We start from the raw sequence: 13,494 nt of genomic DNA, 5'->3' as shown, positions 1-13,494 counted from the left end.
TGTATTGGTCACTGACCCAAGAGACACTCACTGAAGAAAAATAGGGTGTGTGTGGAACAAATGCTGGTCCCCCACAACAGGATGGGTAAGTGCCTTCAGGCTATAACTGTGTACCAGAAAAGGCAAAATACTTCTGTAAAGAAAGAGAATTTTATTTATCACTGTTTCCCAAATGACATTCATCAAATGTCAGCTGCTTACAGGGATAGCATTGACTCTTATAGTGAGGCCTATGACTTCTCTGGATAGATCTGCTAGGCCTCTCAGGCTCCACAATTCTCCCCTCATCCCAGTGATGAGATAACAGGCAAAACAGAAGGCAGCCTTCTACAGCAGCCTAGTCCCAGCTGAACTTGAAAACAAAAAAGTGTTCTGAAAGAAAAAAGCATGTAATGTCATAACTCTAGAAACACCTTATTGCTTTGGAAGAGCAAGCACTATCTACAAAAATATTTGCTGGCTGCCTTCATAAGCCAAAATTCCTATAATCTGTAGTGAAGTAACACCAATAAAGAATCTAGCCTTTTTATTTTCTTTTTTCTTTCTTTTTTTTTTTAAAAAAAAAACTTCTTGTGTGTTTATTTTGTGGTTTTGTTTTATAACTGACAAGAAGAATATAACACACTAGCCCATGGTAAAGAAAAACCAAACCAAAAGCAAAACCCCCAAACCACATTTTGACTTGAGGGAGAACCACTGGATATACAAATGACTGAGGGAAGGAATGTGGAAGCTCTATTAATTTTCCCAAACCATTTGAAGCTATGAGGACCATGTCTTAACAGTATAGTGACATAAGGTTGGAAGAACACATGATTACTTATCTCAGAGATTTAAGAGGGATTTTTACAATCTGTGAATATAGAAATGCAGATGTGATGTCCCAGACTGTGAGGAACAAGTTTCAGTTTTTACAACTGTGAATTCTGCCACAGGGAAATTCCAGCGTAATTTTTCCCATCCTACCTTCCAAGCCATGAAATGTTTCTTTCTCTGTGACCTCTGATGTGCTTGAATTTGGTACAGGGGAAGTAGGAGCTAATAGAGATTTCTTTTTTCCCCCTTCAGTTCAAAATCCTTTTCCTTGAAAGTAAATCTGTATTGGCCTGCCAAAATTTTTAAAGCTAGACTTATAGGATTAATTTTTTTTCTTTCTGGAATACACATTGTTCCTCCTACTGTAAAAGAAAAACTGCAAACAGTAGGCTGGGAGGCTTGACAGAGCTATAATTATACAATTGGTGTCATTAAATGTAGGAAGAATGGATAGCCTCCTTAGTTGGCTCATCATACAGAGTTATATAACAACTGCAGAAAAGGACCAACAATAATATTTAATTGCTCTCCCTCTCCCTCTGATTCCCATCTTAGGACGCTTACATACTACGAGCGAGTCTAGTATCAACAGTATAAATCAAATGCACCCTGGGAACCACAGACTGCTGACTGAAGAGCATTTCCATTTGGTTACCATTTCTTTATATTTACTTTTACTGAGATACATGGGACTCCTCACAAAGGGAACTTTGGCTAACCATGAATTTTTCTTGCACCAGACACACAGCGTACTCTGCATGCTGCTTTGAGCACCTAGATACCCTCCTGCATGGGAGCCTTCTCTATGGGAAAGTTTCACGTATCTGGAAGAAAGGCTGACCAAAGCAGCTCTCTGGAGCTGCACTCACCCAAGCTATCCAAAACACTGGTGATGTCAGGCCTTCTCAGGTCCTAACATTTTCTCCACTACTGGCACCAAATTTTGAATTGCAGGAAAACCTGTGAGTCTTCTGATATCACAGTACTAAATTCTTTTTTTTGAATTTGGTGCTTTTCCTCCTATCTTCCTTTCCCCAAAGCAAAGCAGCTCCAAGAAGATACCCCTTGCTGAGGAGAGGAGGGGACTGAACTTCATTTTCACAGGGTGGCACCATAACTACCAGGCTTCACAACTGACTGCCCTCTGACCTTCCTTTGAAGGCTCTTCTCCATTCTGAGGAGAAAAATACACATGGAGCCAGAAAGGAGGAAATATTGTTGAAATACCTACATATCAGTTAACGGCACCTGGGACGCAAGCCTCACTTCTCATAGACAAGCGCTCTTCCCACAAGACTAATATCCATTCAACTCCTTTATTCACTGGCTGCTACTGGATTACCTGCTGCAGCCTTTGTGGAGGGTTAAATGCAGCTCACCTCAGGCTATCTGGTAGCACAAAAGCCCCAAAATGTGAAGTATCTACACATCTGAACACACTCAGGCAGAGAAACAACTTTCTTAGGGTAGTACTCTAAAACGTCCTGAACCACTCGGCTGCTGGCTCTAACTTCTCTGTTTCACGGGAGGACTGTGTTTTATACATAGACTGGTTCATGTTATATACTCAATGTACATATTGGCTCAGGGATCAGGCCCTGAGCAAAAGAGAATGGGTAAGATTTAGCAGGGAAAACCTAACTGATATAGTCAGTCATAAGGGACTACAGCCCTAAGATAAAAACCTGCCTCTTCAAAACAGTGAGAGCTGAGGTGCATGAGGTGCCTCTTGATGGGGATTCAGGAAAAGCCTTTTCACTAGATGAGACAGTCATGATTAAGGATAGGACAGCTGGGATTCTGAATCCCAGAATCTAAACTCTGGTCAACAGGAAAGAAGTGGTCCACTGCAGTGCTTAAAATTAGGGGAAGAAGAACTACCATCCTGCAAGAAAAAATGTCAGTACTCATTAAATTTTCAGCTTTGTTTTCAACATCTACTAGCAAATCTTCCTCTGTAATTTTACTGCTAGACTATACCTTTTTATTTTCCCCAGTAATAACTAATGTACTTTCTTCTGTCAACTAAATTACTTTTTGACTGATCTTAACTCATTGGTCTTTATTTACTATCTATTGCTGGTATTGCATTTGCATGAGTTTATTCAGGGAGCCCTAACCACATCTTACATTCTGGAATTAAGTGTATAGATCGGATGCAGGGCATATACTGTATGGTCTGATGATGCTACACTTCTATAGACAGAAAACAACAAAACAGTGTATTTTAGAAGGGTCCACTTAAAATCACGGGTTGTGTTCTGGAAGTTAATATCTAGAGGACGGAGAAGTGCTTTATGAACTGGTTTAATCACAGGACTACATCATAAGGTTTGTTCTTAGAAATGATGTTTAGCAGCTAGGTTACTGGATACAATTTTTTGTTGGCTGGGCAATACCCATAGAGGAAACCACTGTGTATCAATAAGACTTTAACCAGATATCTTGCCTTGTTTCCAATTTTAATGTGCAATTCTGTACTTTGCTAGCATAAATATATAGGGTTTGGGTTTTGTTTATTTTTATTTTAATTTTATTTTAGTTTTATTTTAATTTTTATTTTGCTTCCCAATAACAGGAATAGTTTTGGCATAATCTGACTAGAATTGGGAATGCCATTTCTTTGGCAACCAAATTTAGAGAAACATGAAGAAGTAGTTCTAACACACTCTGGAGTCAGCTTTTTTTTATGAGGAATATCATCACACAGAACCAAAGATATTTGCCCAAAGACAGAGGAGGTAATTTGTAACCTGGATGAAGATGATTCATGAGGTTTGATGCTGCCACTGCGATCTCTTCTCACTGGAGCTGGCTCCAGTGTAGGTAATCCTGTGGCTGATGTTGTTGTTGTCCAAGTTGAGGACACTCGTCTCAGCAGTCCTGGAGGCAAACTTCTCCGTAAGCGCTAGAGAGAAATCAGTTGCTTAGAGTTTATACAGGCTTATGAAAACTTCAAACATGCAGAAGAAAGGCATTTCCATTTGATTAATTCTGCTTGATAACACTAAGTGAGGTACCTTAGATCTTGACTCTCCCAGGTATTATGGTGCCTACCTTCTATTCAAATCAACACAGCCAGTGCTTTAAATGCTTGGAGGGGCTGGACCAGCCTCCCTATTTCAAGTTTCAAACAAGTTATACATCCACAGTCCCATAGCCACTGATGTTCAACACTTGGAGATCTCACTGGAGCCAGCCAATGTTGGTTGTGCTCTAAAAATGTTGGTCTCATATGATGTGGCCAAAGGCACTTGAACATGTCATCAGGGCCGCAAAGGTGACTAAGGGATGTGTCAGAAAAGAAAAGGCAGAGAGAGCTGGAACTGCTCAGCCTGAAAAAGAGAAGGCTGAGGGGAGATCTCACCAATGTATATAAATACCTGAATGTATCTAAATACCTGAAGGAAGGATGTAAAGAAGGTAAGAGTCAAGCTCTTTCCCGGTGATAGGAAAAGAGGCAATGGGGCACAAATTGAAATGCTTAAATGTAAGAAAACATTTTTTACTGTGAGGATACTTGAACACTGTAAGAAGTTGCCCAGGGAGGCTGTGGAATCTCCATGGATGTAGATACTCAAAGCCCAGCTGGACATCCTCCTGAGCAACCTGCTCTAGGTTGAGCCTAGAGAAATTTGTTCCAGGTTCATCTTGTTTGAGCCAAGGGACTGGAGTAGACGATCTCTGGACTGGACTAGACGTTCTGCAGATGTATCTTCTACCTCAGTTTAAACTGCTAGGAATGCTCAGAATCAAGATTCAAAGCAAGAAAGGCTGTAAGAAAAATAAGGGACAGAAGCTCCAACTTTTTTCCTGCTATATCTACCCAATCCGAAGATCACTCACTGAAATAAAACTTTCATGCTCTAGGATATGAGGTCTCCTGAAAACCTTAGAGAAAGCATCACTGTTTACAGCATATTTTTATTATTTTTTTTACCACCCTGTGCTTTCTTTCATCCAATCTCTCTTTTTTCTCTACTAACAGGATTCACATTGTTTTTCCAAATTTTTCAAGGCAGAGATAATAAAGGACGATGACAGAGAGTCTTTGTGGATTTACTGCTGCAGTTTCCCTTGTAGTTCTCATGAATTGTTTATAGTTAACAACTAAAATAAATATGTCTCTGTGATGGAGAGCTTTGACTTTGCCAGAGGGTTAAGAGATGTAAGATGGAAGACACTTGTGGTTCTGAAGCTCAGACTTACAAATAAATATGCTATCTCCTTACCCAAAATGCTCAGTCATATGCTTAAGGTAAAGACCTTAAATCTATACTTAGACACTTAAATAAAGGACTGTGAACTATTAGATTTATGACCCATAATACATTTAGGTCAGTGAATTATTCAGTCAAATTAGTTCTCTGTAGCATTAACTCATCTCTTCATCTTTCCTTTCTCTTCTCCACTATTATGCAACAGCAAACTGGTGTCTGTTCCCTGTGTTTGCTCATGTGATGGCAGTATTCTTCCACTTAACTTTTCCCCTCAGATCACAGTCCTTATAGACATGTACACTAAAATAAAATGGAAAATGCACTTAAAACCTTGTATTAAAAACCATTTGATAAATACAGCTGCTAAATAGTTAGAGTAAAAATTGCAATCACACTAAAGTATATTAAAAAAGGAATCACAAGTGTTGCAATTCAGATGCTGGGAAATGCTGGAATGAATGCTGGCTGTTCCATTTGAACTGTTAAAAGCATTTGCCTGTGCAACATCCTTTGCCTATATATAATTTTACCAGGGAGACTGCAGTGCAAGGTATTTTGGTTTAGTTTCAAAAGTGAAATGCAAGCCTTGTGGGACAGCTAATTAGCAACAAGCTTACAATTCAAACTGCTTCAAAGCTGATGTGTTCTTTTTAGTTGTTCACTTCCTAAATCTGGGTAATTAACAATGGTTATTTCCTGTTGAATTTCTGAGCATTCATAAAGCCATCTCTCAAGGCAGTTATATATATATATAGTTGGTTCAGTCTTATCTTTCTTAAAGGCTACTTCTCATGAATTTACAATATTTGTCATACTAAGTACTGTGGTAACCTTTTGCTTTGTTTTGGTTGTTTGGTATACAACATTTTAAACTTGATCCAAAGCACCTGGAGGTCATCAGTAGAAATTTTCTCATTGACCTCTACAGGTTTCACATCTCTAGCTAAGGAAGAAGAGACCAAAATTCATACAGAATTTCAAATTCCAATATTCAAACTGGGCAAAAAAGGTCCCTCATATTACTACTGAGTTCCCTGCTGCTCATAGACTAGGATAGTCACTGCACATGCAATAGCTCACATCTTTTGAGTGAGAGGGGAATTTCCCTGTGAGTACTGGGGCAGACTTGTGAGTCTGAATGATGAAAGGCTTTTGCTTGCTCTGCTCTCTTATCATTTCTTCACTCTTAAACTTGAACCAACACCTGCAAGAAAATATGCACACCATCTACATGAGCTATCCTGTGTCAAATATGATTTTCTAAAAATGAATGAATGAAAGTTAAACTGGCCATGAGTTCAAGGATACACAGGAATTCACTATGTAACCAACAGTCTACTTAGTTGTCCGTTTTGGTAGAGTATGATCAGTACATAAAATATTAGTTTGAAGCAATAAGCAAAAAGTCCAGTGACATCTCTCACCAGTCCAGTGCTGTCCCTTTACAGAGCAGAGTTCCAGGATGACAGACAGGGTCCAGTACTCACCTTGGGAATAGCCAGTTTCTCTCCTTTCTCCGGACATTCCTCTGAGTCAGAGCAGGTGTAGTTCTCACTGAAGGATACCAAAGGGTTCACCCGTGGCTTGTGGATGGCCTGGAAGGTTAACTGTGTATTAAGCAGGTTGCTCACTGTTCTCAGTGAAGTACACACATTGGGGGGCAGCGAAGGATCTGCTAGCAGGTCTGTAATGAGCCCATGTGCTTCTCCCATGACAGCAATATCCACTGTGATACTGGTACCAGAAGACTAAAAAAGACAAAAACAATACGTGTAAGAGAATACAAGTGAACAACTTGCTGAGCTGTATCTAAAGCTGTGCTGAACTCTCTCCACAACTTTTGTTAAAGCCACATAGTGGAAAAATAATAACGTGAAATAGTTATTTAAAAGAAGAGAATCACGCTGAATAGATCGATCATCAAGCATAATGCTCACAGTCCATATGAGTTTGGGATTTCATCGTATCTAATTTCACAGCTTTTACCATTTGCAGCTGACTTAACCCATCTGAATGAATTGTTCAGGCTCCCTGCAGAGACAGTCAATGGCCAGGGGCTATCTGCCCAAATAATTTTGGAGACATCACTTAGGATGGGAGGAGTCTCTCTTGTGAGATGCCTTTCTATTAATTACACAGACATCTAGAACAACTAATGTTTTATGCTTAGACAAACAAAATGAATCTCAGTCATATACTGAAATCTTTAAAATATCTCCACCCAATTAAAATATAGTATTGTGGTACGGTGGAAAATACATTGTTCTCCAAGCAACTGCATATTGGGCAACTATACCAAGACAGAAATTAAGTAAAAAGTGGATTTTTCCAATCCTTATTTTATTTAGACAGATGTGATAACAAGAATTACTCTACAGACTTGTATGACCAATTGAGATGGTCCTTACTTTCTCTTAGAATTGAAATATATGCCTACTTTGCATATATAATTTAGGAAGAATTATTAACTAAAGCAATGCGTGAGCAGAAATAGTACCAACAAGTAGCTTATAACACTGGCAAATCTTACACCCCCTTATATATATATGCATATATATGTGTATATATATATATGTGTGTATATATATATATATATATATAATTAATCTGTAAATGATGGACTGCAAACCAACCGTGGCCCAGGAAAACTGCCTTCATAGGTGCAGTCTATTCATCATACACATAGGCAATATAACACAGCTGTGGCACTGGGCTTCCAGTGCATGCTCAAGAGGGTTGATCCATAAATGCATCTTTGAGTTTCTCTAGAAGTTCCTGACATTTAGCAGCTCCAACTAACTTCTGTCTTGAAGGACAATATATTGACAGTAAACAGTCTACTGAGAAAAGCAGTAAAGTTGTGAAGTTTGTGAATTGACAGCTATGGTACAATTGCAAAAGACTAAGTATCTTAAAACTCTACTAGAAGAACAGTGAGACTGGAGGCACACAGAAGTAGAAGAAAGGCAGGAGGCAACTGAACTTTCAATTCAGTAGTGACATTTCAGCCTCATAGCTGGTGTACTGTAAATCACCATAAATTCTATGTGGAATCACTAATTCAAGATGCTCCAAGACTGATTAGTTTTTCCTTTTCTGTGTTTCTGACACACAAGCTCAGTCCTGCTGCTACTAATTGGGACTTTTCAGCAGGTGTATGTGAAGCTTGCTAAAGAGACCATTTCAGGAGATTTTGTACTAATTTGTTTTCATGTATTAGAAATTCTAAGATGCACAGTTTTACAAACAGGGAAGTTATGCCTGTGAAAAGAGCACATGGCTTTCTTGGGAGTGACAAGCACATAGCATGGAGAACTGGGCAGATTGCTTAGCAAGAGAGCAATCAGAGCCCCGGCCAGGAGTGACTCACCGATGACAGCATTTATGGACCTCAAAACACATCAAAGAACAGTGTAACAGAGCTTGACACTGCCTTTTTCTCACAAAAGAATTTACAGGCAATAGCAAAATATTTCTGAGGAAAGTGATGTATTAGCTAGGTATAGCTAAACCTCTCCCCTCTCTCTTCCCACTTGCGCAGTGTGGACACGAGGCCCTTGACAATAGCTGTTTCACTCCACTGATCCATTCCTCACGTCCTACTTCTTGCTAACACAAAGGCAAGCTGCAGGGCCAGAAGACAGGCGTCCTAATTCACCATCCTCTCATGCAACCAGAAAACCAGGCTCTTCTTCCCACATTTATTTTCTTTTTCATGGTATAAAATAAAATAAATCAGAAACTGTTTGATATACTGAAGTGCTATTTCATCCTACTGAAAAAAAATTAATGGCTGAAGTTAATTTAATGGCTCTTTCATTGCTTAACCTCTCAGGAGTGCATGCAGAAGATTCTGCCAGATGCTAAAAAAAATTCTTAAATTAAAAGACAGGGCTTGGGATGGAGGAATTAATTATCTATCATAACCTCAGCCCTGAAAAACAGACCAAAGGGGAGTGAGGGAGAACACATCATTCAAAGTGCAAGAGAAGCTTCATATTTTCAGCAACACTGCATAATCTACAGTTTGCAATTCTATTAAGCCTGGAGCCTGGAGTTGTTGATTGCTGATCAGAGACAGAGATTAATATTTCAATGAAGTAAACAAGTCTGACTCAGAGAGCCATAAGCAGAGGCCCAGATTTTGTACAGCACTACTAATATTTTGCAAAGCAGCCAGCATTGTTTTCCATGATTAGTACCAAGTGCGGAGAGGGAGAGCCCTTCTCTTCTCAACAGTGAATTTCTGCCACATGGCCTCTGACATCTGAGCAGGCCTTGTCACAGCTCGGTGGCCCCTACCTCGACTCTGGGACCCAGCAGATTTATCAAGCACCCAGCTGTGTCGAGTTCTGTGAGCAGTTGCTGCTGAGGCCATCTGGCCCAGGAAGAGGGATGCCACACACTGGGTCTGCACCCTTCTCCCTCCTGAGATATGCTTGTGGCTCACTGCAAAGGACAGTCTGCACTCAAATGGAGCCACACAACACAAGAACACCGCTGCAGCCCATGCCCTACCAGGTGCCTTGCACCTGGGAAAGGCTTCAGAGCTTGGCAATAGCACATACGATACCACCTCACCCTGTGGTGGTCAACAATATGCACATCATACAGCAAGGTGGCTGAACAGTTTCTATTTTTCACCAAAAGGACACTACCTGCACATCTGCCATGAAAGTCATGCAGCCATCCACCCACTCTGCCCACACAGAGCATGGCCAGAGAGGTTGGGTCCATGCCTGTAAGGAGGTGCATGCTGAGTGTCCCTCACCAGGGCTGAAACAAGACATAACCTGCCAGCAGAGCCTGGCCAGGGTCACCTTACAACCTTACGGGTACCAATTGGTGCAACATGACATAACTGCATTGCACAATACTTCAAAGTGAAAACAAATTACACAGCATTTCAAAGACATCAGTGTACTGTAGCGAGCTGCTTTAAATGGCATTTTATGTATAAAAGTTACAGTACTGTTTGAACTACTCATTATGCTTAGAATCCTTAGAATGCAAGCATATGCAAAAGGAGAACACAAGAAGCTTAAACTCCTCTTGAAGAAAGAAGCAGAAGGTGAACACTGCTCTAATCCATCAACTTCAGAACATTAACACCACATCCAAAACTGGTATGCTTTCTATGTTGTAATTCAATTGCATAGAACTTGTACACAGGTAAACAATTTATTTTTTGAGCAGTTTGTGTCTTTCACCTATCTCAGGATGAATTTAGAGTAATATCAGTCTAGTCTAGCTAAATAAAATTACAGGTATTTAAATTAATATCTTCTAAAGACAGTTAAAAATGGAATGCATGAAAGAATTTTAATATATTTTATTTTATAGATTATCTGCCACAAAACAGTAGACAACTGTGCATACTTTGGAAACCATTACTTAGAAAGTAAACTGTGTTTCCCTAGAGGACAAGGAAACCTGGAATTTTTTATAAAATACCTATGATGCTGTGAAACAAAGAATCATGCAAGACAGTAAACTGCTAAAAATTTTAAACCAATGTAATTGTGTATCTGCATATACACAAATGTATATACACACGTATACACACACAATCTTTTGTAGGGCAAAATCACATACAAAATCCATGCTCTGACTTGGCAAGTAGTTTTCTACTAACATGCTTAGCCTCTGCATGAACTGATCTGGATTCTTTCCAAACCACTTTACTCACTGAAACTCAAAGGCCGGATACTTGGGAATAGAGGCATGAATAACACATTTGCAATCAACGCTAATAAACAATTAACTTGATAAAACTAAATTTAAAAACCCCAGAACTAAGTTAAGGTGAATTTAATTTCACACTGGTCAGTATTTATTTATCAATATATGCTAACAATCATGAATGCAGTTTACTCCCATGAATTTTGGAGAAGACTAGCTCACTGTTCGCTTCATGACTTCGTTCCAACTCCGATTTAAGCTATGTCATGCAGTGACTAAAACTGAAATGCTCTAGGGCATGAGAATGAGAAAGCAAACAGGCTGGAAAAAAAAAAAGCAAACCCAGATCAACTAAACATGATCATTGATAATGAAGGTAAGGAGCAAAATAAATTCCTTACACTTCTGAGAAACAGCCGGGTTTGTGCTTTCTTCCCCCCTTCCCTCTGACCTTTTTTTTAAACTGGCATCAAGGTGGGTGTTTTAAACTGTGGTAAATTTTAAATTATGGATTATGGAATTCATAGCTGGGCCCAAATGTACTTGCTGCAGATGGCTTCTTTTTATGTACAGAAATAAAAGAAAGGGTTTCCCCCTAAAGAACTCATATGAAAAATAAGATGGCCAGATCACCACAGTATGATGCATTAGAGTCTGGGGACAGACGTGAATAGTTCACCGCACCAACTGTGTGATCATCTGAGTTGTCATGTACACAGAAGCGCACGTTCCGTGGCAACTGCAGGACCAAACCACACGTGGCATGTCCCACTGTCACACAGACAATTTTTGTCAGGGCTCAAAACTCATCTTCAAGAAACACTCTTAAATGTAATATGAAAACAATATTTAATTATCACTTAGAATTTTTAGGTTTGAATAGTTTGGATTCTGGTACATGGATAGAGAAAAAATATTTTAAAAATGTGAATAACTTTCTGATGTCTTTTATATTTTTTTTAATACTTTTTTTTTTTCTTCTATTAAATTGTATTATGTATAAAAATCTAATAATAGCTTTTCACTCACTAGATGAAAAAGTAGATAAAACTGTGTAGGAAAAATAAAATCAGGAAAATAGGAATAAGGAATTCCTCAAAGATAAATTTAGTTTACTAAGTGTTCCTGATTAAGAAACAAGCAACCCAGCTGTGAAGCGGATTTGACATCCCAATACTTAACAGATGCCGTATTGCAAATAGAAGACTTCCCCTCCACCCATAGGTGTTTTGCACATGATTCTCATAAAGCTGAACTCATCCAGCTTAACTAAAAAATAATCATCTCTTCCCATCCCACAAGAAAGAATGATTAACATGACAACTCAGTAAAAATTTAAGCATGATAAAAAAAAAAAAATTGAAAAAAAAAAAACACAAACAGTTGCCAAACACAAACCACAATTAATTTCACACAGCATCATGTCAGGGGCAAAAATAAAAATCTTCATTTGCTGTAGATTGTACAAGCAAAATCACTGAAGGCAGAGATGCTGGCCTTTCACCAGGTTACACTCAAGAACACTCTGTAAGTGAAAGAATGAGTGAGACAGAGGAAAAAAGGGGAAAAAAGCAGCATCCAGCATATCTTCAATCTTCACACAATGATGACCAACAATAAATCACTATTTGATATAGTTTCCAAGTCACATCATGAATACTCAGGCCAATCTGTCTGGAAAAAAAATTAAAAGCAAATATAATTCTTCACTATTTTAATGTCCACAGAACGATTTGAAGGATAAACATGAATTGCCTTCTATGGAAATAATGAATCATTTTAAAGGCGCCACAGACTTAACTACTCCACCTTTCACTGAATGACTAAGGAGAAAAGAAAAGTGTGCATACAAATCTTTGACATTTCACTTTTCTACATTTAAAGCTGCAGACCTGGAGTCCTACCCAGACTTTTTGTATTTCTCTTACTGTTAGTTTGTACTAACACAAGATTTCAGGTTCCTTCTTCTCCAGCACACAAACAGGACATTTTTAAGAATCTTTTCTCTGCCTTAAAGAAGCACAGCATTTCCACTGCTCTCTGGAGATGGACCAGCTGTAAGCTCTGTAAGGCATATTCTTTGGTAGGACTGCATATAGCACCTTCCCATTGTCTCATCACGTTGATCAAAGTGAACCTTTCTTAATCATTAACGTAATCACTGATTTTGCTGCTAGTTCTTTAAAGCACTCGGAGTCACAAAACTGTAAATCAAACACTGCAGCACAAAAAACAAACCCATAATGAGGGAAGACTCTAGATCTTGCGTGAGCCATGAGGATTACAGTTCTGACCCTGGTTATGTGACATTTGGGATGGCACCACCATAACAAAGCAGACCTTCCTGGTAAAAATTACATGGAATTCTAATCTGCAGAGCAGAAAATGTCAGAACTGCCATACACAGAGTGTCTGCAGCCTGAGCACTTGCCAGCATGATGCCAGAGTGCAAGGATCACAGCACAGTCAGAGGAAATTTTTGAAAGTTTTGCAAAGATGTAATGATATGGGGTTCACTGAAGAGCTACATTTTTTGTCCCTTCAGCACTCACTCTATTGCAATAACCTCTTCCCTAGCTGCAGCCCTGTCAGCAATACATATTTATATATATTTATACCAGGTCCTCTCAGCAATCTCACTCTGTGTTAAACTGCCAGTCATCTACTACCAAGCAAGGCCGCTAATTTGGACTCTCCTTTGGTATCCCATCATAGGTTGTAATAACATTTCTAGGAAGATAATAGTATCTAATGCTTCCTCCCAACTGCTGCATTT

General features: G+C 39.1%; 1 protein-coding gene across 1 annotated transcript in view; it reads right to left on the bottom strand.

The window, feature by feature from the left end:
• Positions 1-13,494, bottom strand: part of PDE3A (phosphodiesterase 3A, cGMP-inhibited) — an 86,502-nt gene that overhangs the window by 30,908 nt on the left and 42,100 nt on the right. Inside the window, exons 2-3 of the mRNA XM_010002946.1 lie at positions 6,524-6,784; positions 3,570-3,724 (exon numbers count right to left, since the gene is read on the bottom strand). Of these exons, the coding sequence (XP_010001248.1) occupies positions 3,570-3,724; positions 6,524-6,784 (416 nt within the window). The remainder of the gene's footprint in view (positions 1-3,569; positions 3,725-6,523; positions 6,785-13,494) is intronic.

This window comes from Chaetura pelagica, unplaced genomic scaffold (assembly GCF_000747805.2).
Source record: "Chaetura pelagica isolate M959 unplaced genomic scaffold, ChaPel_1.0 scaffold117, whole genome shotgun sequence".
Classification (NCBI taxonomy): domain Eukaryota; kingdom Metazoa; phylum Chordata; class Aves; order Apodiformes; family Apodidae; genus Chaetura; species Chaetura pelagica.
The sequence above is the reverse complement of the archived record's forward strand: the minus strand, read 5'-3'. Positions and strand labels throughout refer to the sequence as shown.